General features: G+C 42.3%; 1 protein-coding gene across 1 annotated transcript; it reads left to right on the top strand.

The window, feature by feature from the left end:
• The first annotated feature begins 6,867 nt into the window (after nucleotides 1–6,867).
• Nucleotides 6,868–27,834, top strand: LOC109868044 (3-hydroxy-3-methylglutaryl-coenzyme A reductase). Its single transcript, XM_020457441.2, has 19 exons — nucleotides 6,868–6,998; nucleotides 7,656–7,857; nucleotides 8,031–8,142; nucleotides 8,278–8,365; nucleotides 12,918–13,002; nucleotides 13,284–13,496; nucleotides 13,660–13,779; nucleotides 13,899–14,059; nucleotides 14,407–14,666; nucleotides 14,797–15,002; nucleotides 21,300–21,494; nucleotides 21,636–21,794; nucleotides 21,899–22,056; nucleotides 22,314–22,419; nucleotides 22,659–22,829; nucleotides 25,644–25,784; nucleotides 25,891–26,049; nucleotides 26,125–26,279; nucleotides 26,449–27,834. The coding sequence occupies exons 2-19, from the start codon at nucleotides 7,693–7,695 to the stop codon at nucleotides 26,501–26,503; spliced, it is 2,709 nt and encodes a 902-aa protein (XP_020313030.1). The 5' UTR covers nucleotides 6,868–6,998; nucleotides 7,656–7,692; the 3' UTR covers nucleotides 26,504–27,834.
• Nucleotides 27,835–27,963: the final 129 nt, after the last annotated feature.

Here is a 27,963-nt window from a genome sequence, read left to right on the forward strand (position 1 = left end):
TACGGAGAGATAGGACAACCTTGCCTAATTCCTCTCTTTAACTCAAATCTAGGTGAGGTGCCATATTTAATTTTGATAGAGCTGTTACCATTTGCATAGAGAGTCTTAATAGCCTTACAGAAAAAATCCCCAAAGCCAAGTCTCTCAAGGGAGTGGAAGAGAAACTGATGCTCTACTGTGTCAAATGCTTTATAAAAACCTACAAATAATATGAAGCTATCCTCAGTTATTAGGTCTGAGTAGTCAAGTATGTCTAATACTAGTCTGACATTGTTAGAAATATGTCTGTTCCTCATGAAGCCAGACTGTGTTTCATCAATGATTGCATCCAAGACTTCTTTAATTATTTTTGCAAGTAGTAAGGCTAATATCTTATAGTCATTATTAAGAAGACAAATTGGACGGCAGTTATCGATGAGCAGCACTTCTTTTTAGGCTTAGGTATTAGTGTTATTAACCCCTGACTCATTGTAGGAGGGAGAACATTGTTTTTAATACTCTCTAAAAAGACTTCAAATAGGAAGGGAGCTACTTGTTCAGAAAATAATTTGTAAAATTCTGATGTAATTCCATCAACACCTGGGGATTTATTGTTCTTTAGATGTTTGATATACTCTATAATCTCTTCAACTTTGATGGGTTCATCACACTGTTTAGATTCTATATCACTGATAGAGTGAACATTATTCAGTGAGTTAAAAAACATATCTGTGGATTCCTGACTGTACGTAGAGCTATACAATTTTCTGTAAAAATTGCTACAGTATTTAGCGATTAATTTTTGGTCATCTGTAATAACACCATCAATGTTTAACTTATGGATAGTGTTATTTTTAGAGTGAAATTTCTCAAGTCTAAAGAAATAGAATGAATTATGTTCTCCCTTCTCAATCCATTTTTTCCTAGATCTAATAAAGGCTCCTTCTGCTTTTAATATATATATATTATCCAGTTTATTTTGTAACTCAATTAGTTCCATCTTCTCCTCCCCGAGAGGTCGGCTGGGGACCTCTGAGAAAGGGAAGTTATCTTAATGATCACCTTTTCCTCCTCAGCTCTTCTGGTTTTAGCAAGATTACTACCATATTTTCTAAGGTATTTGGACACCTCAAATTTAAAGAGCTCCCAGTTCTTGCAATAGGATTTTTCTTCACAAGCCCTTTCCCAAAAGTGTGAGAGCAGATCTTTAACCTCAAATGTAACTATATCATTATTTAATAATGAGCTATTTAGCTTCTAGGAGGATGCCCTACCAAAGTTAGTATCAGGGGTAAATATTTTGATATCAATGTAAATAGCCCTATGGTCTGTGAGGGGAGTAGTACAAATATTTGTAGTAACACACTCACTATCAATACATTTGGATATAAGCCAAAAATATATTCTGGATTGTCTGGAACCTGTTTTGTTACTCCAAGTGAATGATCTGTCGGCCGGAAACCTCTCTCTCCATAAGATCAAACTTTTCCATAAAAAGTATTAAACCCAAATTCTGATTGGTTGGCCTACCTGGGGGCCATCTATCAGTTGAATTATCTATAGTAATGTTAGAGTCCCCTCCTATCAATAATAACGAATTGGGAAATTTAGATAACCAATGAAGTATATTTTTCTCTATAGATTCAAGCAGCTCATCATTCACATGTTTGGTGTTGTACCTGTAGAAGTTTACAGTAATGAGCGTAATGTCATTGTAACTCATCATTCTCCTGTTTGGTGTTGTACCCGTAGAAGTTTACAGTAATGAGCGTAATGTCATTGTAACTGATCACAAGACAAATAAAGTGACCAAAGGGGTCACATTCCAAGTGTAGAATATTACCACCAGAGGTATTTTTCATTGTAGTGACACCAGCGGAGCGTTCAGATCCATGGGAAACCCAAATATCGTTGCCCCACTGTGACCTCCAGAAGTTGGCATCAGCCGAAATTGAGTGAGACTCTTGAAAAAAGCTAAAATCTGTTCGAAATTGTTTAGAAAATAAAAATAAGGCATTGCGCTTCACATTGTTTCGTAACCCCCTAGCATTAAGAGAAACTATAGACAAAGACAAAACAACAAAGATTATATAAAAGTATAAACTGTAGTAGGATGAGTCAAAGACTTAGGAGCAGTGAACGTAAACGATAAGGAACCGAGATCTGCACCATTTAAGTCCATTTAAAGTGAAAATAGCTTATTCCATAACCTTTGAGCTAGATGTTATCTGGCTTTGAAATTCAACTCAACTGAAAATTATGTTCAAGACCAAACCAAGGGTTCTTGTAGTAAGAGAGACTAAAAACCCTCTTTAGTGTAATCAGGAACTATTCTGAGAAATAAAATAACAAATAATAATTTAAATAAAAGGGTACCTACTATTTTAAGCGCATATGAAAACTGATCATAAAATAATTGAATAAAAAATGTTTTACATATAAACGTTCCTAAGACCTTTTTTGGAAATAAGTATTAATAACTAAATAGAGCAATAACCGTGTAAAGTCAGAGCAGACCTGTATGCCCTTTAAAACAGTATCTTAGTTACTGTATACATTTTAAAAAATACAGTTTTCAATCTTCTTCGTAAGTTTGTAAACAAATAGGTCTTCTGGTCATACAAGAACAAACTAAATACCTGAGTATTCCTGAAAAATAGTCACCTGATGTTTGTTAGGTAAACAACATAAGGAAAATGAGAATACCATGGCTGAAACAATCAACCTGTTCCTTCTAGTGAGATTTTAGGGAGGAATATGGATTTCTAAACCTTTGATGAAGCCTCGTCCTCCGACGAAGTAAGCAGCCTTTCCCTCATTTCGTGCTATCTTGATCGTTGGCCACAACTTGTTCCTTCTTTCTATGTCCTCCGGGCTAAGATGCTCGGCGAAACGCATACCATGGCTCTGAAGGAATGCATTCTTCCTAGCAGCTTTCCAGTGTCATGACGTTGGCCTGGGGAGTAGGTTTATGACCTCTTCTACCTCTTCCACCCTTTTTCCTCTCTCTACCCTACTGAGGTTACATTTGCAAAACCCTTGGTTAACATAGAGATTCTGGGAACATCAGAAGGTGGGGGGAAATGAACTATATTCTGGCAATCTGATCAATTGAACATATGTGGTACTTAATGAATATGATGTCAGTTCGGTTGTCATCTGAGACATTCTCATCAATGATAAGATGACATAAACTCTACAGTGGAAAGTCTACACATCAGAGTTATCGGATTCACATGGAATTGTTGTTCAATCTAAATGTTTGAATATGAAATTATTCGTGATGGGATGAAATGTGATTTTAGCTTCTAAAATGTGAGATTTGGGTTTTCATAAGATAGGGCTGCTAAATCAGTGGCCCACCCCTGTGAAGGGACATGGCCTATAACACTTTTCAAACACGCCCTCCTCTCCCTTCCTATATAAGCCCTTGACGACAATATAACTTCCTGTTCCGAGGACTTGAGGATGACGGTCCTATGTCAGAATGGTTCAGATAATAACTACAGAAGAAGCCAACATCAGCGTGAGCTTTGGTTGCGAATGGTATGAACTTTGAACTCTTATTCACTACAGAAGTGATACCTCCTAGCAGTTGAGTTAGCAACAGCAGATGCAAATGAGGGTTAGGAAGGAACAGACAGAGTATCCCGTCTATCACCCAATGACGTTACTACAACGTATCCAATTGACAACCAGAGACATTCTTCAAAGGACTCGGTTGGGTAACACGGCCTTCCATTCTACCACCAACCTACCGAAGCGCAGCTCAGAGTAAATATTTATTGCATTTTCCTTTTCCAAATGGGCGGTAATTTAGAATGCACAAGATACTGTATTTACGATAGCACAGCTACTTCCCTTTGTTCCTCAGTCTTCACGCTCTTTCACTCAAACCCAGCCCCTTTTCTTTTGTGTAACCAGCTGTCATATCTGTTCTGCCCGCTAGGGACATTTTCCTTTATGACGTAATTTTTAATCAAGTTATGATTTAATTATGTGTATGTGTAATTATGTGTGATTAGTTAGGTATTTAGTAAATACATGATTAAACCCAATTTTGTATTGCTGATTCAAATTGTTAGCCAGGGTTCGTGCAGATAACCAAGAATTTACAACTTTCAGATGAGACTGAATTAAGATGGCGATTAATATTGACTGCTATTGATGTAAAATATTACTAGATCTTTAAGAGTTTATTCGGAAGATAACAGCTCTATAAATATTATTTAGTGGTGCCCGACTCTCTAGTTAATTACATTTACATGATTAGCTCAATCAGGTAATAATAATTACAGAGAAATTATTTTATAGAATAGCATGTCATATCACTTCATCTGGCATAGCCAAAGACACGACACCAGACAGCATCCCTGTAGAATCTGGCAGTGAAGAGGATGATGATACCCCTGGGTCTTGAATCGTTTTGCTGTTGCTTCTTGCCGAGGCGATGCACAACGTTGATGGTATCACCAACTTTGTTCTTCTCTGCAGGCAAAACTTCTTGGCAGATACGGATAGCCTCTCCTCGCACATCTTCATTCTCCACCTCTGGCAAGCCGTAGTCTCAGGTTTCATTTTCTTGTGTATTGTTCCAGATCAGTGAGACGTCTATGGTAGACATTGTTATTCTTTCCCACCCTTTTTTCAACTTTTGCCACTCTCGTTTTCACATCCTTGATTTCACCACATGCAAACTTCAGTCTTTTTCAAGCCTTCGATAACCATGGTGTTCGCGCCTACCATTTTCTCAATGGTGTCACACCTGGAGTTGATGAGTAAGGAGAGGGTAGCCACGATGTCAGAGTTCATGTTGGGTTTTTTGTAGGGTGGAGGTTTGCATGGAGTAACCGGTAAAGAGGGGAATTCGTCATCTTCAACAGCATTCAAAAGCATGATATTATCCATAGGCCAAGCGTAGTTATGGCAGTTGTCTATAAGCACGTTTCTCTCTTGTTGATTAGCAATAGAACGGCTAACTTCTTCCTTTCTTTTTTTATCACGACTTTGCATTGACATGCCGAAATAAATTATCCAATTATTATTTCCAGTCACAGGAAAGGTCTTATATCTTGAACAAATAAAAATAGTAATGACTGTAAACTTGTTTTTTTCCCACAATCTTTCTGAAGTCTAAACTGAGTAGCAGTAGTAGCCTCCCACACACGTTCAATGTTTCACTTAACTTGCTTTAGCATAATATTTTTAACAAGAATTTAAGCTTTCTGCCAATATCAGATATGTCTTTGTCCTGGGAAATGTTCTTGTTACTTACAACCTCATGCTAATCGCATTAGCCTACGTTAGCTCAGCCGCCCCGTGAACGGGACACCGATCCTGAATTCTCATTTACAATGACGCCTACCCCGGCCAAACCCTAACGACGCTGTGCCAATTGTGTGCCGCCCTATGGGACTCCCAATCAGGCCGGTTGCAGAGGTGGAACAAGTACTCAATTGTTATACTTGAGTAAAAGTAAAGATACCTTAATATAAAATTACTTGAGTGAAAATAACCCAGTAAAATACTACTTGAGTAAAAGTCTTAACAGTATCATATTTTAAATGTACTTAAGTACAGTGGCGAACAAAGTACTAAATTGTCATACTTGAGTAAAATCTAAATCAAATTCCTTATAGGCAATTTCCTTTTTTTTACAGCTAGGGGCAACTACAACACTCAGACATAATTCACAAAGGAAGCATTTATGTTTAATGAGTCCACCAGATCAGTAGCAGTAGGGATGACAAGAGACGTTCTCTTGATAAGTGTGTGAATTGGACCTTTTTCCTGTACTGCTAAGCATTCAAATTGTAACTAGTACTTTTGGGTGTCAGGGAAAATGTATGGAGTAAAAAGTACATTATTTTCTTTGGGAATATAGTGAAGTAAAAATAGTCAAAATATGAATTGTAAAGTACAGATACACCAAAAAACTACTCAAGTAGTACTTTAAAGTATTTTTACTTAAGTACGTTACACCACTGGCCGGTTGTGATACAGCCTGGAATTTAACCGGGGTCTGTAGTGACGCCTCCAGCACTGAGATGCAGTTCCTTAGACCGCTGCGCCACTCGGGAGTCCAACATGGCTCAGACCAGTGCCAGTGGTGCTCAAGCCAGGAAACAAAGGGATCCATTCCCATTACAAGAGACAAACATAACTTCATGATGGACATAACTTCAATTGCTTTGACTAATAACAATAATTTGAGCTGTATAATGGAAACAATGGTCCCAAAACTGCTAATTTCAATTTAAATCAAGCACACCTAAAAATATTTTCAGGTGACCTATATCTGATAATAAGAGCAAATAGAGCTCCAACAGGGATCAAGTGGTGTAACATTAAGACAGACTGGAGAAATGTTTGCAAAACTTCTCACTTCAGGGCTTTGTCTGTGTCACAGGCTTTGACAATCAGCTTGCCAGAAAACATGCAAATTATCAATACCACACAATGATATGAGTTTGTAAAACATTAGGTGGATGCTCTGCTCAACATGAGAAATTTAGATTCAAAGGTACAAAACAGGTCATATTTACGTTGTATTCGGAAAGTATTACCCTTCCCTTTTCCACATTTTGTTACGTTACAGCTTTATTGTAGAATGTATTAAATACATTTTCCCTCATCGATCTACACACAATATCCCATAATGACAAACCGAAAACAGGTTTATAAAACTTTTTAAATAAAAAACATAAAGACCTTATTTACATAAATCTTCAGACCTATGCTGTGTTCATGTGCTAGTTGGAACTTTAGACTTGCTAACAGTTTGTGGTTATATATGTGCCGCGTTCATGGATTCAGCAAGTCGGACATTTCCTTGTTCCGACAACATGTGAAGGCGGCACTACGTCTGAGCTAAGGCCCCACGTTTTAACCACGCCCACCATTTGACGCAGTAACCAGACGATTTCCTCTTTCGCCATTTTTTGTGAGCGGATTACATCAGACCACTAGCCGTGTGCCTGTGGATGGGTCAATTGGACGTACACGACTCTTAAATGAAGGTACTTTTGTTGTTGTTGTTGCTCTTACTTGTAAGCGATTAAGTTCAAATTACTTTCATGTTGTGAGTGGTTGATCTTATAATAGCGTGGCATAAAATGACCTTGATCTCGAGTGATTCGACACATTCGCAGTCACACTGGACTTGGGCTGGAAGTGACAGCTAGTAAATTAGCAAGCTAACGATGCTGCTGCTAACTACTACTAGTTAACTTACCATACTGTCAGATACGCAAGTTAATGAACGATGTAGTGAGATATGTCAGCTACGTAATGGTGGTCACAGCTAGTTAGCTAGAGTTTGCTATTTGTATTGTTTACTAGTTACTGTAGCTAACGTTATCTCCTTTGCTAGCTAGCTATGTTATTAGTCTTGCCTAGTCATAACTCATAAAGCTAAGGTTAGCCAAGCGGTGGGTGTGTTCTTTCTGTCAGTCTTGTTTTGAAACATGTTAATTAACAGGGTTAGGGGGTTCGTTTTTTAAAGGTAAGTCACTCAGTGACCAAGGTGTGTGTGTGTGTGTGTGTGTGTGTGTGTGTGTGTGTGTGTGTGTGTGTGTGTGTGTGTGTGTGTGTGTGTGTGTGTGTGTGTGTGTGTGTGTGAGTGAGAGAGAGAGAGAGAGAGAGTGACCATGTTACTTTTTGCCGTGCTTCCCCAGTGACCCCAGCCAGGTGTTAACCCGGTGTGTATCCACCATGTTGAATGGGGTGTTCAGGCTGCATGGCCTGATGGTGGCGTCTCACCCCTGGGAGGTGATTGTGGGTACCATTGCCCTGACTGTCTGTCTCATGTCCATGAACAACCTGGCCACTAGCGACCAGATCTGCAGCTGGAGCAATGGCTGTCCCAAACTACAGGAGGTGAGCTGGCCTGGCACACAATAGAAAGTGGACCCTCTAGGACAATTTTATTACGTTTTATTCTATTCTACCAAGATTAGTGTTGCATCTTAAAGCTGCTGTAACACCACCACAGCAAAGACATCAGTCATGTTTGGAAAGAATATTAAATAGAATGCTTTCTCCTTCTACAGAGAATCCTAAACAGTGATGTAATCATTTTAACGGTGACACGCTGCATGGCCATCGTGTACATCTACTTTCAGTTCCAGAACCTTCGCCAGCTGGGCTCCAAGTACATCCTTGGTAAGTCTCATTTCACAAGAACTGTAACAATACAAACATCTATTGTCTTGTGTACATTCACATGTAACTAACACCCACCTGATGATGTATGTTGTGATTGTTAATATGTAATGGTCTGTTCTGTGTTGCCTCTAGGTATAGCGGGTTTTTTCACAGTATTCTCCAGCTTTGTCTTCAGCACTGTGGTCATTCACTTCCTGGGGAAAGAGTTGACAGGCTTAAAGTAAGCATCCTCTTACTTGACTTGCCTAACCGTCTTTGAGAATAACTTTTCCAGATGTGAGATGCGCAACACTTCACAATATTCTGGCCTATTTTATTTTGTTATATTACGTAATGTTTTTTACTATAAAATAGTGATGCACCGATATGATACATTTTTGGCCGATACCGATATCTGATATTTTCCTCTGCAAAAGAAAAGATACCAAATATTTAAAATTATAGTGTCCTTTTAAGAATTCTAGTACAGTTTAATAGTTAACCCACACGGACACAGCGGTCTAAGGCACGGTATCTCAGTGCAAGAGGCGTCACTACAGTCCTTGGTTCGAATCAAGGCTGTATCACATCCGGCCGTGATTGGGAGTCCCATAGGGCGGTGCACAATTGACCCAGCGTTGTCCGGGTTTGGCCAGGGTAGGGCATCATTATAAATAAATAAAAAATTCTTAACTGACATGCCTAGTTAAATAAAGGTTACACACACACACCACACTGACCCAAAAAAGATTTTGTTTGCATTTACGTATGTTCCCATTACTAGTAAAACATAATCAAAACCTATTTCTTTCACTTACTTGCTGTGCTGTTTCGTTTAGTCGTTTCGTCGTTTCATTCTCAACCTGGATTTCTATTGAACGCCGTTTGGGTCTTTGCGCGTCAAAAAATAAAACAACGACCAGTAGAAAACATTTATTTGTTATTTTTGTAAAAAATAAGCTTGTTGACCAATCAGGACCTAAATATGACTGCACGTTTCATAATAATTTAACGAGTTAATACATTTTTTAGATATTGATTACACTATCACTTGTATGTCATAACGATTAATCGATACGTATGCTATGATGCTGGTAAAGTTGTCTCGCGCACCTACAGTGCTGGTCGTGTGTGTGTGTGTGTGTGTGTGTGTGTATGTATGTGTATATATGTGTGTGTATGTATATATGTGTGTGTGTGTGTATATGTATACTGCTCCAAAAAATAAAGGGAACACTAAAATAACACATCCTAGATCTGAATGAATGAAATATTCATATTAAATACTTTTTTCTTTACATAGTTGAATGTGCTGACAACAAAATCACACACAAATTATCAATGGAAATCAAATTTATCAACCCATGGAGGTCTGGATTTGGAGTCACACTCAAAATTAAAGTGGAAAACCACACTACAGGCTGATCCAACTTTGATGTAATGTCCTTAAAACAAGTCAAAATGAGGCTCAGTAGTGTGTGGCCTCCACGTGCCTGTATGACCTCCCTACAACGCCTGGGCATGCTCCTGATGAGGTGGCGGATGGTCTCCTGAGGGATCTCCTCCCAGACCTGGACTAAAGCATGCGCCAACTCCTGGACAGTCTGTGGTGCGCCACATGAGGTCTAGCATTGTCTTGCATTAGGAGGAACCCAGGGCCAACCGCACCAGCATATGGTCTCACAAGGGGTCTGAGGATCTCATCTCGGTACCTAATGGCAGTCAGGCTACCTCTGGCGAGCACATGGAGGGCTGTGCGGCCCCCCAAAGAAATGCCACCCCACACCATGACTGACCCACCGCCAAACCGGTCATGCTGGAGGATGTTGCAGGCAGTAGAACGTTCTCCACGGCGTCTCCAGACTGTCACGTCTGTCACGTGCTCAGTGTGAACCTGTTTTCATCTGTGAAGAGCACAGGGCGCCAGTGGCGTATTTGCCAATCTTTGTGTTCTCTGGCAAATGCCAAACGTCCTGCACGGTGTTGGGCTGTAAGCACAACCCCCACCTGTGGATGTCGGGCCCTCATACCACCCCCATGGAGTCTGTTTCTGACCGTTTGAGCAGACACATTTGTGGCCTGCTGGAGGTCATTTTGCAGGGCTCTGGCAGTGCTCCTCCTGCTCTTCCTTGCACAAAGGTGGAGGTAGCGGTCCTGCTGCTGGGTTGTTGCCCTCCTACGGCCTCCTCCACGTCTCCTGATGTACTGGCCTGTCTCCTGGTAGCGCCTCCATGCTCTGGACACTACGCTGACAGACACAGCAAACCTTCTTGCCACAGCTCGCATTGATGTGCCATCCTGGATGAGCTGCACTAGCTGAGCCACTTGTGTGGGTTGTAGAATCAGTCTCATGCTACCACTAGAGTGAAAGCATCGCCAGCATTCAAAAGTGACCAAAACATCAGCCAGGAAGCATAGGAACTGAGAAGTGGTCTGTGGTCACCACCTGTAGAACCACTCCTTTATTGGGGGTGTCTTGCTAATTGCCTATAATTTCCACCTGTTGTCTATTCCATTTGCACAACAGCATGTGAAATATATTGTCAATCAGTGTTGCTTCCTAAGTGGACAGTTTGATTTCACAGAAGAGCAGTGTATATATTTGCTAGCTCATGGATGCAAACATCTGTTTCAGTAGCTATATTTAGCTAGCTAACATTTAAAATAACTCTAATTTATAAGACAGTTTTTAGTTGATTAATTGTGCTCGGACCCATCTATGTGAAGCTAGCCACAATAAGGATTAGCCACAATAGTGGACTTTGCGGTTAGCCTTCATAATAAATGTATTGCATAATTCGGCTATTTGTATTCATTTGCATTACTGTCAATTACACCTTTATTTTGAAGGCAAACCGCAAATTCCTCTATTGTGCCTAATCCTTATTGTGGCTAGCTTCACAACACAACCAATTCCAGTCGAGCCTCACTAGCCAGATGAAGTTACCTGGATGCTTAAATGGCTAGCCATTTATTTTCATGAACTGAAGTGGCAACCTAGCTAATACTTACACGGATTCCTAAATCATTGCTAAGAATAATGAAAATTGGTGCAGTTTCTACTGGTCATTGTTTTCAGGCTGGTTGTATTTGTGCTAGCTAGGCACCAAGCTAAAGCTAGCTACCCCAGAAGTTGCGTTCAAACAAATCTTTTTTGACATGTAAAGACCCAAACGGTGTTCCATAGTATGTATGTCTTGAAGCTAATAGCAGCGACGCTATTACTGTGTAACTCCCGTATGGCAACATCTGAAAAATAGCTCACATGGTAGTTGGTGTGTACTGGTGCCCGACCAGTCGACGAAAGCCACCATCACGGGCAATTAATTTCATTATATTGGCTTTAATGGATTTCGCATTTTGAGTTATCGCGCTGAAAATGTCCTACTCTTTCAAATGACTGCTTGATCCACACAGCAGACTTTGTGGGCTAGGTTATGAATGCTGTGTTGCACGTGTAGCACAATACTTTACGTGGCGTCATTACGGCATGTGTATACCTGTATAACGTAGGTACGTCAGCTTTGACATCGGTTTTGCACATTGGCGTTAAACTAAACATGGGCCGATACCGATGTTTGCAATTTTAGCAAATATCGTCCGATTCCGATATGTTCACCGATTTTTATTTCTTTATTTATATAGTGCATCCCTACTATAAAATTGGTGTGTCATGCCTGGTAAGTGCTCAGGAAATGAGTGTGTCTTGTCTGCTAAATTAATAAAACAAGGCTATTCCATAGGCTTCTATAAGAAAGCTCCACTGCTGAGGTTACTACCTTTTTGGAGATTGTTTTTTGATCTTAAATGGCACTTGTTTTTATTGATATTGTTGGGCAATTAGGATTTATTTGTAATAGTTATTATAAATTAGCCATTATTGCGGACTGTTGGCATATACACTAAACAAAAATATAAATGCAACATGTAAAGTGCTGGCTCCATGTTTCATGAGCTGAAATAAAAGATCCCAGGAAGGTGTATTTCTCTCAAATGTTGTTCACAAATTTGTTTACATCCCTGTTGGTGAGCATTTATCCTTTGCCAAGATAAGACAGCCACCTGCATATCAAGAAGCTGTTTAAAATGGCATGCTCATTACACAGGTGCACCTTGTGCTGGGGACAATAACAGGCCACTCTAAAATGTGCAGTTTTCTGACACAAAACATAATGCCACAGATGTCTCAAGGTTTGATTGAGCATGCAATTGACATGCTGACTGCAGCAATGTCCAGCAGGGCTGTTGCCAGAGAATTTAATATTAATGTCTCTACCATAAACTGCCTCCAACATAATTTTAGCAAATTTGGTGCTGGTAGAGTTATGGTATGGGCAGGCATAAGCTACGGATAATGAACACAATTGCATTTTATCGATCTCAGTTTGAATGCCAAAAGTAACATGACGAGATCCTGATATCCATTTTGAGGGCCTTTTTTTAAAGGTATGTGACCAACCGATGCATATCTTTATTCCCAGGCATGTGTAATCCATAAATTAGGGCCTAATTCATTTAATTTATTTGACTGATTTCCTCAAATGAACTAACTCCGTAAAATCAATTAAATTATGGCAGGTTGCGTTTATAGTTTTGTTCAGAATATATACATGCGCACCCATTTTTTTCACAGTGTGGGCATTGTTCTAAAAATACCCGATTATTATTATTTTTTGACTACTCTGGAAAAAAAGTAAAGTGAGTACTCGAACAGTCAAATCCCAGTCCTTAAACCTGTCTTACATGTTATCCAGAACTTCTTTTTGAAATGTAACTGTCTTTTCTCTCCTCAGTGAAGCTCTGCCATTCTTCCTGCTCCTCATTGACCTATCCAAGGCCTGTACCCTGGCCAAGTTTGCCCTTAGCTCCAACTCACAGGTAAGCAACCTCTCCAGTGCCTTCCACAGAGTACATAAACACTAATATATGTATGCCAAGAAAGAATATTGGGACTCAGCTGTTGTCTCAAGAAACAGTGGCTGGCTACTGGCATTTTTGGAGTAACTCACTATTATAGCTTTTCTGATGTGAGACTTCTGAACTAACATTTATGCCGGAGCTGCACTCTTGACCAGCGGAACAGAGATTCTTTAAATCAATGGGATTTAGTGGTTTATGTAAAGGGAAATCCTAACCTATATGTGTGTTTTTCTATATAGGAGGAGGTGAGAGAGAACATCTCTCAGGGCATGGCTATCCTGGGTCCTACCTTCACCCTGGATGCCTTGGTGGAGTGTCTGGTCATTGGAGTGGGCACCATGTCAGGTGTGCGTCAGCTGGAGATGATGTGTTGTTTCGGCTGCATGTCTGTCCTGGCCAACTACTTTGTCTTCATGACCTTCTTCCCTGCCTGCGTCTCCCTGGTCCTCGAGGTAAGGATGGGCACAGGAATAAAGATTCTGAGGTGTGTGTCTGAAATTGTGTGTGTCTGTTCTCTCTGGTTTTTAAGATAAGAGTTGGCATGTGAAGGGAGTGTTTTCAGATGTGTGTGTAACATCTCCTCACCTCTTTGTGTGTGTTTGTGTGTGTGTGTAGCTGTCCAGGGAGAGCCGCGAGGGCCGTCCTGTCTGGCAGCTGAGTCACTTTGCCCGTGTTATGGCTGAAGAGGAGGACAACAAACCAAACCCTGTTACACAGAGGGTTAAAATAATCATGGTAAAAATTGACCAACCTTAGCACTACCCCGAACCCTTAGTTAACAACCGTAACCCAGACAGTCAAGATCATATGGAGAAATAACAGCATAAAGAATGTGGTCTCTTCTCTTCCTGTAGTCTCTAGGTCTGGTTCTGGTCCATGCCCACAGTCGTCTGGTGTCAGAGCAGCCAGGTCAGAACCGGACAGTCGTTGGCGCCAGCAGTAGTCTAGCTCTCGATGGGCCTACAGTCCAGAGGATGGACCAAGACTACACTCTCTGGCCGATACCGCTCACCAGGTAAGTCATTATATCACCTCTCCCACCTCTGGGTGGTGGACTGGACTATTTCTAGAACATTCTCCCTCTGCCCTTTTGTTCTTGGTGACTCGGCCTCAACTGGGGCGGCAGGTAGCCTAGTGGGTAGAGTCAGTAACCGAAAGGTTGCTAGATCCAATCCCCGAGCTGATAAGTTAAAAATCTGTCGTTCTGCCCCTGAACAAGGCAGTTAACTCACTGTTCCTAGGCCGTCATTGAAAATAATAATTTGTTCTTAACTGACTTGCCTAGATAAATAAATAAAAAAGAAACTGAATCTGTGAAAGCAAAGTCTTGTAAAGTTTTTCAGCTCTCTCTTCTCTCGTTAGTATGGAGCTGGAGCAGGTGATAACCCTGGGTCTGGCTCTGCTGCTGGCTGTGAAGTACATCTTCTTTGAGCCGGCTGAGACAGAGTTGTCCCTAAAGAGCCCCATCTCCACCTCTATCTCCGCCCCTGCACTGAGCCATAAGGGGGCTGAGGACTGCTGCAGGAGGGATCCTGCACCTGCTAAAACATCCCCGACAACCAACAGCACCCCAAACCCTTTGGCTAAAACTGATTCTAACATAGCGGCCAAAGAGGAAAGAGGTAAGCTGAGCCAAGGTTATTGTGCTTGATTTGTTTTGAGACTCCTCTGGTTATAAGTTTGTTGGTCTCATTGTTATCTTTCTCCCCTCCCACTTTTTTTCTCTCTTACTCACTCTCTTTCTCTCTGTAGTTGAGGTGATTCAACCCCTGGTGGCCTCAATGTTGCAGAACGGTCCCTTCTCTCTGAATGGACCTCTCCCTCAGAGTTTAGGGGACAGTGTGTGTCCCCCACCTCCTTTCTTTACCCCAACTCCAGACACAGCTACGTCTCTCCCCAACCCCCCCTCCCAGCCCCGCTCACTGGACCAGTGTCTGTCCATCCTCAGAAACCCTGAGGTGAGCTTCCCCTTTACACAACTGCGCTCAGGATCCAGCACCATACTATGTTACACAACTGTATTAAAACACAGAACAACCACTCAACACTTAGAAATATTACCATTCTTTGCTCACAATACTTAAACACGGTTCCTTTTCAGTCAATCAACTTCGGTACAACATACTATGGGGAGTTGCACTATCGTGACTTTGGTTGAAGGATCTACAATCACGCCTGACAAGGCCAATAAAATCTTCACCTCGCTGGAAGTCTCTTCTTCCACAGGTGATAAGCGTGAGGCTCGGATTCATTCCTTAAATGATTCCGCTTTTAAAACAATTGGAACACGAGACTGTTTTGCATTGCGCAAACTGTCCATTATTGGTAGAGCTTGCTCACCCCCTGGACGTTGTGTGCTGAAGTTTGAATGGTTCTCATAAGTTTCCCAATCACAAACAATCAGTTATTCTTCGATTTGCCTGGCTATAGCAATAAGTAAGATGGCTAACGTGACCGAAACAACAAAGGCTAATAAGCCGGGTTCGCGACCATGCCCCAATGTCTGTGATGGTTGTCTTTTATGTCTCGGCTCTGTGAATGCCCTTGCTTTTTTTGTGTATGAGACTAGGGGACGGCTGGCACTGTTCCACTACTAGTGGGCGGAGGTTCTCTTGTCAATAGTGTAGGATTCTTTAGGGGTCTTGGTGTTGTTGATAGTGACTTCTTCTCCCGGGTGCCTGTACTTTGTCTGAGTTGCGGCGACGTTTCAGGTCGAATGTCTCCTGGCTCCTATGCACTCTTTCGCTGGTTACGTGAGGCTATTCAACGAGTGGGTGAACAAATTATGTGGGTATAGCCCTGCTGCCTGTGTCTGCCTTGGTTAAGCACCGCTTGCCTCTCTTCCCAGAAGGATTTCGGTCCCGGTCACTTGGTTATTCTGAACGGACTGTGCTGCCGTCAAAGAGGCTAACTCAGACTAAAGAGCCTCCTGGCTAACGTCGTCTAGCATGCATAACTTCCTGTGAATGAAGCTTACTAGTGTCCCCCAGCGCTTTGGCAACCCCATTCCTATTCTCAATTCCTGGAGTTGGAGGGAGTAGTGAGAGGGGGCTTGCATGCTACTCCTATGAGGAAGTAGCCTCTGAGCAGCTGCACCGCTCCACAAAAAATGTCTGTGACGACAGTGCCCCTACGTCTTGTTACGGCAAATGGGGTATTACGTCAACCATTGCCGGAGCCCTCTGTGCCCAGACTTCATGCAGGTTATACAGAAGCACAATGTATGTTGCAAGCTCGTCCATGTTTAACCTGTTGAGTGTAGGGGGCAGTATTTTGATGTTTGGATGAAAAACGTACCCAAATGAAACTGCCTATTTCTCAGGCCCAGAATCTAGAATATTCATATAATTGTCAGATTAGGATAGAAAACACTCTAAAGTTTCCAAAACTGTCAAAATATTGTCTGTGAGTATAACAGAACTGATATTGCAGGTGAAAACCTGAGGAAAATCCAACCAGGAAGTGCTGTTTTTCCTGAAACCTCTCTGTTCCATTGCATGCATTCCCTCCATTTAAAGGGATATCAACCAGATTTCCTTATGGCTTCCACATGGTGTGAACAGTCTTCAGACATAGTTTCAGGCTTTTATTCTGAAAAATGAGCGAGAACAATCACATCGCGTCAGTGGATGGCTGGGTGCCAGCAGAGTTTTGCATGCGCAACAGCTTGGAGCAGACATTTTCTCTCTATTGAAAAAGCTACGGTCAGGTTGAAATATTATTTATTATTTATTTTAAAAACAACCTGAGGTTGATTATCAAATTTATTTATATAGCCCTTCGTACATCAGCTGATATCTCAAAGTGCTGTACAGAAACCCAGCCTAAAACCCAAAACAGCAAGCAATGCAGGTGTAGAAGCACGGTGGCTAGGAAAATCTCCCTAGAAAGGCCAAAACCTAGGAAGAAACCTAGAGAGGAACCAGGCTATGTGGGGTGGCAAGTCCTCTTCTGGCTGTGCTGGGTGGAGATTATAACAGAACATGGCCAAGATGTTCAAATATAGAATATATATACGGCAAATGTGTGTGTGTGTGTGTGTATATATATATGAAACGTTTAACATGTTTCTACAAACTTTACGGATACTATTTGGAATTGACTTGACTTGCACGAGCCTGTGGATTTCTGAACAAAACGCGCCAACCAAATGGAGGTTTTTGGATATAAAAATAATCTTTATCGAACAAAAGGAACATTTATTGTGTAACTGGGAGTCTCGTGAGTGCAAACATCCGAAGATCATCAAAGGTAAGCGATTCATTTGATTGCTTTTCTGACTTTCGTGACCAGTCTACTTTGCTGCTAGCTGTTTGTAATGTTTTGTCTGCTGAGAGAGATGTCCTAACATAAACGCTTGGATAGCTTTGGCTGTAAAGCTTTTTTGAAATCTGACATGCCAGGTAGATTAACAACACGCTAAGCTGTGTTTTGCTATATTGCACTTGTGATTTCATGAAAATTTTATATTTTTAGTAATTTAATTTGAATTTGGCGCTCTGCAATTCAGTGCATTTTTAATGGCCCTCTGGTACCACGTGTTCCATGGTATTCACAGGGTTCAAGGGTTATATCAATCTCCCCAGAGTGGGAGTAGTAAATTGGGCGATTCACTCTGTCCACAACGGGTCACCCCTCCCCCATAGGTGGCTCATTACTGGGATTCATTGCTGATTCCTGCCTGTATCTCACTAGTGCCTAATGAGGTCTCTAGTGAATAAGGTTATGGAACCTGTAGGTGATTGATGGTTGGTAGCGGAGTCGAGGGAACAAGCAGGGTTGGACACGACCATGCTATTATCATACACACAGAAATGAGCTGTCTTTCTCCAGCTCAGCGCTTTTCATTCCTGGGAATAAGATTAGATTACGAATCGCCCGTCTGTTACCACAGAAGGGGTCAGTTTTTCAGAGCGCCATCTATCCTATTCCCAGCTAGGCTACAAGGTGCTAAAAAGCTGGAGAGCCAATACCTGTCGCCAGTAACCTCCATGATACTGTTTTTTCCCCTGGGTCTATTTTTAATACGTGTGGTCCAGTGCTGGGTGCCAGCCAGGCTCGTTGTGACAACAGTACTGTCAATCGGGCTACATCACTTATCGCTGGAGCCATGGGACCCAATGTGGGTCAGACTTTAGGTAAACCTTTTTTTCAACTCAAGTTCCACAGTGTTCACGGATGTCAAAAGTGTTGTCTCCCGCATGTGAGTTTGATGAAAAGTGTCCCTTCTCCACATTCACACACACTGTTGTCAAGAGTGGTGGTTCTTCATCCATTTCCAATCTCTCCCAATCCACAAGGTGGCGTCCCGCCCCTTCAGATGGAAGGTCACTGGAGGCTCACTGTCTGTGAGTGACGTCAGGGTACAGGCTACAATTTGGTGTATTCATAACAACGTACAGGAACTCAAGTCCTTCTGCTCACCCAACCTAGAATTCCTTACAATCAAATGCCGGCCATATTATCTCCCAAGATAATTCTCGTCAGTTATCGCCACAGCGGTGTACATTCCCCTTCAAGCAGACACCAAGACGGCCCTCAAGGAACTTCACTGGACTCCATGTAAACTGGAAACCATATATCCCGAGGCTGCATTTATTGTAGCTGGTGATTTTAACAAAGCAAATTTGAGAACAAGGCTACCTAAATTATATCAGCATATTGATTGCGCAGGTGTAATACACTCAATCACTGCTACTCTAACTTCGGCAATGCATACAAAGCCCTCCACTGCCCTCCCTTCGGCAAATCTGACCACGATGCTATCTTGCTCCTACCATCTTATAGGCAGAAACTCAAACACGATGTACCAGTGACTAGAACCATTCAACGCTGGTCTGACCAATCGGAATCCACTCTTCAAGATTGTTTTGATTAAGCGGACTGGGATATATTCCGGTCAGCCTCAGATAACATCAATCTATATGCTGACTCAGTGAGTGAGTTTATAAAGAAGTGCATTGGAGATGATGTACCCGCTGTGACTATTAAAACCTACCCTAACCAGAACCTGTGGATGGATGGTGGCATTTGCGCAAAACTGAAAGTGTGAACCACCGCATTTAACCATGGAAAGAGGTCTGGGAATATGGCTGAATATAAACAGTGTAGTTATTCCCTCCACAAGGCAATCAAACAAGCGAAATGCCAGTACAGGGACAAAGTGGAGTCGCAATTCAACGGCTCAGACACGAGACGTATGTGGCAGGGTCTTCAGGAAATTACGGACTACAAAAAGAAAACCGTCTACGTCACGGACACCGACGTCACACTTCCAGACAAACTAAACAGTGCCACCATCGCGGCCCAATAACAAGGACTGCGCCTCTCCTTCTCCATGGTCGTCAGCAGCAAGGCTGCTAACCCAGGCGGCATCCCGAGCCGCGTCCTCTGATATGCGCAGACCCAGCTGGCTGATGAATATGTCCGTAAACACAATCACTCCATTCATTTTCTGGTGTATTTTCTACGTGTAATTTGTTGTTTAATGGTAAGATGCAGGACTCCTTGCAAAAGAGACCTTGAAAATAAAGGTTAAATAAATGTTTTATTATTTTATTTTACTTTTATTTAACTAGGTAAGTCAGTTAAGAACACATTCTTATTTTCAATGACGGCCTGGGAACAGTGGGTTAACTGCCTGTTCAGGGGCGACAGATTTGTACCTTGTCAGCTTGGGGGTTTGAACTCGCAACCTTCCGGTTACTAATCCAACGCTCTAACCACTAGGCTACGCTGCCGCCCCGATAAAATAAACATGAGCACACGAAAGGACAAAAGGTGAGTGATGATCCCCTACTTGGGACAGCAGCCTATTTTTGTTCATGTAAAACATGATCATATATGAAACAGACCTGTTCTTGTGTTGTGTGCCAAATAGTCCCTATACTGAGACACATACTAACATTGGGTCAGTAAATATGGGTCAGTAAATATGCAAAGGGTAAAATGTTCCACTGTCTCATTTGATAATCATTGACCCATACAGACCAACGTTAACAATGCTATTCCTTTGTATGACACTATAGTGGTAGGCTTGATTACCAACAACGACAAGACGGCCTACAGGGAGAAGGTGAGGGCCCTCGGAGTGTGGTGTCAGGAAAATAACCTCACAATCAATGTCAACAAAACAAAGTAGATGATCGTGAACTTCAGGAAACAGCAGAGGGAGCACCCCTCTATCAACATCGTAGGAACAGTAGTGGAGAAGGTGTAAGGTTTTAAGTTCCTGGGCGTACACATCACAGACAAACTGAATTGGTCCACCCACACAGACAGTTTGGCGAAGAAGGCGCAACAGTGGCTATTCAACCTCAGGAGGCTGAAGGAATTTTGCTTGTCACCCAAAACCCTGACAAACTATTACAGATGCACAGTCAAGAGCATCCTGTCGGGCTGTATCACAGCCTGGTACGGCAACTGCACCTCCCTCAACCGCAAGGCTCTCCAGAGGGTGGTGAGATCTGCACAATGCATCACTGGGGGGGCAAACTACCTGCCCTCCAGGAAATCTACACCACCCGATGTCACAGGAAGGCCAAAAAGATAATCAAGGACAACAACCACCCGAGCCACGGCCTGTTCACACCGCTACCATCCAGAAGGCGAGGCCAGTACAGGTGCATCAAAGCTGGGACCGAGAGACTGAAAAAACAGCTTCTATCTCAAGGCCATCAGACTGCTAAACATCAATCACTAAGTCTGAGAGGCTGCTGCGTCCATTGAGACCCAATCACTGGACACTAATAAATTGATCACTAGTCACTTTAAATAATGCCACTTTAATAATGTTTACATATATAATGTTTACATATCTTACATTACTCATATCATATGTGTATATACTGTATTTTATACAATCAATTGTACCTTGCCTATGCTGCTCGGCCATCATTCATCCATCCATATATTTATATGGACATATTCTCATTCACTCCTTTAGACTTGTGTGTATTAGGTAGTTGTTGGGAAATTGTTAGATATTACTGCGCTGTTGGAACTAGAAGCACAAGCATTTCGCTGCACTCGCATTAACATCTGCTAACCATGTGTATGTGACCAATACAATTTTATTAGTTTTTTTTTTGTGCACATTTTTACTCCTGAGCTGACTTAGGCTTGCCATAACAAAGGGGTTGAAAACTTACTGACTCAAAACATTTCAGCTTTTCTCAATTGGACACTTTCTGAAGGCACTGCATGTGTTTAATATTGATATGTATTTATAGCTCTCTGACTATGCCTCTTTCCAGTTGGGCGCTCGTTTTCTTAGCAATGCCGAGGTAATGGAGCTGGTGACATCACGAAACATCCTGACCTATAAGCTGGAGGCTGTCATGGAAACACCAGAGAGGGGCGTTGTCATCCGGAGAGAGATGCTATCATCCAAACTACCATCACCCTCTGCCTTGGCCTGTCTTCCTTACAAGGACTATGACTACACTAAGGTAGCCTACTCATAGGGACTACAACTGCCACTAATCCAGTTTACTGAAACAGACAGTTGAAGTAAGCTTGGTCTGAAATCAACCCAGTAAGTTATATTGTGGTCCTGCCCTCACCCATCCCATGTCTTCCTCTCTTATCAGGTGATGGGCACCTGCTGTGAGAACGTCATTGGCTACATGCCCGTGCCAGTGGGAGTTGCTGGCCCTCTCCTATTGGATGGGAAGCAGTTCCATGTTCCCATGGCAACGACGGAAGGCTGCCTTGTGGCCAGCACAAACAGAGGATGCCGGGCCATCGCTGTGAGTGTAAACTACAATAGACGTATACTTTAACTCTGAGTGTAGAGTATATGTCTAGCGTGGGTTAACTCTTTGTCTCCTCTAACCTTCCTTTCTCTCTCCAGTTGAGTGGGGGTTGCAGCAGCAGGGTGCTAGCTGACGGTATGACGCGGGGTCCTGTTGTACGGCTGCCCTCAGCGTGCCGGGCTGTAGAGGTCAAGACCTGGCTGGAGACCACAGAGGGCTTCAGGACCATCAAGGATGCCTTTGACCACACCAGCAGGTCAGGGTCAAGGGTTAAAGGTCACAGTCACCTCAGGGTCAAAAAGATCAACCTATAGGTTGGGTCATGTTATAATGATCAGATTATCCAATCATACCTGTAACTTCACCTAATGTGGTTTATAGAACATAACTGACCCTAGGTCGGTGACTGGAGGCAACTTCTAGCTACTCGGATCTCAATGATGGAGTTTAAATTGGCCATCACATAGTATTGTTCTGTTTTACAGTAGTTGCATATTTGCCTCTGTCTGTTAGGTTTGCCCGTCTGGACAAGCTATTGGTAGGTCTAGCAGGGAGGAACCTCTACATCCGCTTCCAGTCCCACACTGGAGACGCCATGGGCATGAACATGCTCTCTAAGGTCAGACTGTGCTCTCTGTGTGTGTGTGTGTGTGTGTGTGTGTGTGTGTGTGTGTGTGTGTGTGTGTGTGTGTTACCATTCTAAAAGGTAATACAGTGGAGCAGTAAAGGTGTCCATTTTAGAGAGGCTACATTCTTCAGAGGAATTACTTACTGGTGATTGAATGGACTTCACAGAATAACAAGAATGCTGTTTCTGGTGTCTAATTGCACATATTAACTGTCTCTGTGTGACTGCAGGGTACAGAGCAGGCAGTGAGCAGGCTCCAGCAGCAGTTCCCTGAGCTCCAGGTTCTAGCGGTGAGCGGAAACTACTGCACTGATAAGAAACCTTCAGCCATGAACTGGATCCTGGGCCGGGGAAAGTCTGCTGTGTGTGAGGTCACCGTCCCCGCCAGGGTGGTCCGAGAGGTAAGTTACAGCTACAACAACCACACTCACACACACACACACACATACTCAAATGGAGACTCACACACACAACCACACACACAGATACTCAAATGGAGACACACACACACTCACTCACAACCACACACACAGATACTCAAATGGAGACACACACACACACATGCTCAAATTTGTTGGTACCCTCCACAAAAAAATGAAGAATGCACAATTCTTTCAAATAACTTGAAACTGACTAAAGTAATTGGCATCCACCATTGTTTATTCCATATTTAATAAAAACTTGACTTTGCTTTTGATTTTATTATTCAAAATAATATTGTAAATAATAAAATGGCATGGATAAAAATGATGCGACCCGTAACCTAATATTTTGTTGCACAACCATAAAGGCAATCACTGCAATCAAATGTTTTCTGTAGCTCTCAATGAGACTTCTGCACCTGTTAACAGGTAGTTTGGCCCACTCCTCCTGCGCAAACTGCTCAAGCTGTCTCAGGTTTGATGGGTGCCTTCTCCAGACTGCAAGTTTCAGCTCTTTCCATTGATGTTCGATGGGATTCAGATCAGGACTCATAGGCCACTTCAGAATAGTCCAATGTTTGGTTCTTATCCATTCTTGGGTGCATTTAGCTGTGTGTTTTAGGTATTTATCCTGTTGGAGGACCCATGACAGTCTTTCTGACACTGGGCAGTACGTGATAGTCTTGATTTCATTGTGACCTGCACAGATTCAAGGCATCCTGTGCCAGGCGCAGCCCCAAAACATAACCGAGCCTCCATGTTTCACTGTAGGTATGGTGTTCTTTTTATTTGAAAGCTTCATTTTTTAAATCTGTGAACATAGATTGTGACTTGCCAAAAAGCTCCAGTTTTGACTCGTCTGTCCAAAGGAGATTCCTCCAAAGTGGTCCTCCTGGGTCTTCTTCCACAGAGCCCATTTCACTCAAAAAGCGATGGATGGTGTGATCAGAAACTGACGTACCTTCACCTTGGAGTTCAGCTTGTATCTCTTTGGCAGTTATCCTTGGTTCTTTTTCTACCATTCGCACTATCCTTCTTTGCGGCCGCGCCCAGGGAGCTTTGGTACAGTTCCATGGACCTACAACTTCTTAATAATATTTGCAATTGTTGTCACAGGAACATCAAGCTGCTTGGAGATGGTCTTGTAGCCTTTACCTTTACCTTGCTTGTCTATTATTTATATCATCTCCTCAGACAAATCTCTCCTTTGCATTCTCTGGTCCATGTTCAGTGTGATGCACACAATGACACCAAACAGCACAGTGACTACTTTACTCTGGTCCATGTTCAGTGTGACGCACACAATGATACCAAACAGCACAGTGACTTCTTTACTCTGGTCCATGTTCAGTATGGTGACCACAATGACACCAAACAGCACAGTGACTACTTTACTCTGGTCCATGTTCAGTATGGTGACCACAATGATACCAAACAGCACAGTGACTACTTTACTCTGGTCCATGTTCAGTATGGTGACCACAATGACACCAAACAGCACAGTGACTACTTTACTCTGGTCCATGTTCAGTATGGTGACCACAATGATACCAAACAGCACAGTGACTACTTTACTCTGGTCCATGTTCAGTGTGGTGACCACAATGATACCAAACAGCACAGTGACTACTTTACTCTGGTCCATGTTCAGTATGGTGACCACAATGATACCAAACAGCACAGTGACTACTTTACTCTGGTCCATGTTCAGTGTGGTGACCACAATGATACCAAACAGCACAGTGACTACTTTACTCTGATCCATGTTCAGTGTGGTGCACACAATGATACCAAACAGCACAGTGACTACTTTACTCTGGTCCATGTTCAGTGTGGTGACCACAATGACACCAAACAGCACAGTGACTACTTTACTCTGGTCCATGTTCAGTATGGTGACCACAATGATACCAAACAGCACAGTGACTACTTTACTCTGGTCCATGTTCAGTGTGGTGACCACAATGATACCAAACAGCACAGTGACTACTTTACTCTGATCCATGTTCAGTGTGGTGCACACAATGATACCAAACAGCACAGTGACTACTTTACTCTGGTCCATGTTCAGTGTGGTGCACACAATGATACCAAACAGCACAGTGACTACTTTACTCTGGTCCATGTTCAGTGTGGTGCACACAATGATACCAAACAGCACAGTGACTACTTTACTCTGGTCCATGTTCAGTGTGGTGCACACAATGATACCAAACAGCACAGTGACTACTTTACTCTGGTCCATGTTCAGTGTGGTGCACACAATGATACCAAACAGCACAGTGACTACTTTACTCTGGTCCATGTTCAGTGTGGTGCACACAATGATATCAAACAGCACAGTGACTACTTTTCTCCATTTAAATAGGCTGAATCACTGATTACAAGATTGGAGACATGTGATTCTAATTAAAGATACTAATTAGTTTGATATATCACTATAATTTAATTACATTTTCTAAGGGGTACCAATAAATGTGTCCGTGGCATTTTCTACAGAATATCTCTGTAGAATAAGCAATAATTAATCTCTTTTCACAGCTTCTTTGATTTATTCTATGACATACCAAATGCATGCAAGTATGCATGTATCTAATTCCATCACTCTTCGGGAGGAATGAAGCATTATTTCAATGAGCTGTAAGGTACCAACAAATTTGAGCACGTCTGTACGTTGAGACACAAGGTACATACACACTGAGACATACTGACTTGGAAGAACTGAATATTTTAGACACTACAAAGATTTTTCCCCCTTCCTTTGTTTTGAGATGATGCTCTCTGTCTCTCCAGGTCCTAAAGACCAGTACTACTGCCCTAGTAGAGTTGAACATCAATAAGAATCTAGTGGGCTCAGCCATGGCTGGTAGTATAGGAGGCTTCAATGCTCACGCTGCTAACATTGTAGCTGCCATCTACATTGCCTGTGGACAGGTACTTAAAAAGAAAAGTCTGATCTTCTGAGATTCTGTCTTACCTAAACCAATAAAAATATATTTTTTCCTATATAATCTCTCTCTCTCTCTCTCTCTCTCTCTAGGACCCAGCCCAGACAGTGGGCAGTAGTAACTGTATAACTCTGATGGAGCAAGTGGGTCCTGAAGGAGAGGACCTGTATATCAGCTGTACCATGCCCTCTATAGAACTGGGCACTGTAGGAGGGGGCACCAACCTGGCACCACAACAATCCTGTCTACAGGTACAGTGTGTTTGTTTGTGTGTGTATTAACCCCTCCAATAAGGGTAAGTATTAACCTGTATGTGTCCATTGTAGATGCTGGGTGTGCAGGGTGCCAGTCTAACTGGTCCAGGGGATAATGCTCGTCAGTTGGCCAGCGTGGTCTGTGCCACCGTCCTGGCAGGAGAACTGTCTCTGATGTCCGCTCTCGCCGCCGGACACCTCGTACAGAGTCACATGACCCACAACAGGTAAACTACACTACCCATAACCCCCCGACTCACAGTAGGTATACTACACTTAACCCTCATGGCTCACAACTACACTCCAGAGACCTTCTAAAAGGGAGAATGCTACTCTGTTCACACTATTCCTGAAAAAGATTGACTGCTTTACTTTCAATGTTTCTTTCCCTCTCAGATCTGAAGCAAATGTGCCACAAATAGCTCAATCCCACTCAGAGGAGGCTGCGTGACAGATACATTACAACCAATCACAATGAGCCTTCTAGTGATAGAGGACCTGCAGTGAATTCTGGGAGCTGGAGGATTAGCCCAGTGTGAGCATGCTCCTTTCATCTCAGAGCATCCAGCCTGCAACAATACATCCTCCTACCCAGAAGATGGCTGCTGTTTATTTATTACAACAGAAATAAAACTGCTAATGGAACAGTTTTGGAAAGGAGTGGTTTGGGCTGGACACTGGGGGAGAAGTACTTCTGTCTGCTGCTAACCTCCGATATCTGACTCGTCACTTGGTTAATACACAGTACAGTATGGAACTCAAAGGACTCTGTTTATTCACTGTGTGTGCAGTGGGATTGTCTGAATGGAAAAAAAATATTTTGTATTATGATTTTTTTTTTACTTTTGCAAATTCACAAATGTGCCATTGTCTTTAAAATGGCCACCGGAATTATGTGGACAGACTGACCAAGTTGAAATTAGAATTTAATTTGAAGAAGGATTTGGCCTTTAACCTCTGTGTGCACACAGCCACACAACCCCCTATATCATGGACAACAGGTTTGTTTTGATCAAATGCCCTGGAGCAATATATATATATATTTTTTTTTTAATGGGTACATTCTAGAGGCACACATTCAGTGGATGTGCCGATGATCAGCTTCTTACAGTATCTGGAGAAGTGCCAGGGCAATATGATACTGTAATCTGTGCAGGATTGGGCAGAATGCAACCCAAATCTCCTGACTAAATCTTTGGTTAAAACGTTGCTAAGGGTGAGATATTTTGCACTAAGTTGCCAAATAGTTGTTTGAGAGGCAAGCCTAGTATTGCTGTAGTTCGTTTCAAAATTAAACCTGCCACACCTCCTGATTTTAATGTATTATTTAATTTGTTTTATCGATAATGTTGGATGAAAATGTCAAACCAAGGTGCTAGCTATAATGTGAGTGTACAGTATGATTGAGTGTTCTTGGTCTGAGTATATATGCCTTACACTGCAGTGTTTTGAGGTACCTTTTAATTGGGAATGCGTAAGAAATGGTTTGACGGTCTCTGGGCTTGATTCAATCTGTAGCACTGAAAATCCGAGGTAAATTACAACTTGAAATTTGAGCCGACATATGCAGCGTTGAAACATTGCCTTTTAAATTTCAATTTCGCTATTAGTCTGCCTTTAAATGGTGTCTAAACCACTACAGTTGAGGTTTGGGACTAAAGTTGCATTGCTTCAGCGAGTGTTTAGATGTATGTGGGAATACCGGATGAAACAAAGCCATACAAAGTTGCCTTCAATAAACTGCTTTTAAGAGACCTTTTCCAATAAATAAAGTTCATGTTTGCTATTTGTTGTAAAGCAGCTCACTAGTGGTCTATCGATTTGTTGGGATGCTTGGCCTTATGGCAGCATTTCCCAAACTCGGTCCTCGGGGCTCATGTTTTGGTTTTTGCCCTAACACTACACACTAAT

Source organism: Oncorhynchus kisutch, linkage group LG23 (assembly GCF_002021735.2).
Source record: "Oncorhynchus kisutch isolate 150728-3 linkage group LG23, Okis_V2, whole genome shotgun sequence".
NCBI classification, from domain to species: Eukaryota; Metazoa; Chordata; class Actinopteri; order Salmoniformes; family Salmonidae; genus Oncorhynchus; species Oncorhynchus kisutch.

Excerpts from the sequence above, each read along its gene's own strand:
- LOC109868044 (XM_020457441.2), top strand. The coding sequence starts at position 7,693 with ATGTTGAATGGGGTGTTCAGGCTGCATGGCCTGATGGTGGCGTCTCAC. Across the intron at positions 14,667-14,796 it reads AGCGGCCAAAGAGGAAAGAG|TTGAGGTGATTCAACCCCTG; the intron begins GTAAGCTGAGCC and ends TTCTCTCTGTAG. Across the intron at positions 22,057-22,313 it reads GCCTTTGACCACACCAGCAG|GTTTGCCCGTCTGGACAAGC; the intron begins GTCAGGGTCAAG and ends TCTGTCTGTTAG.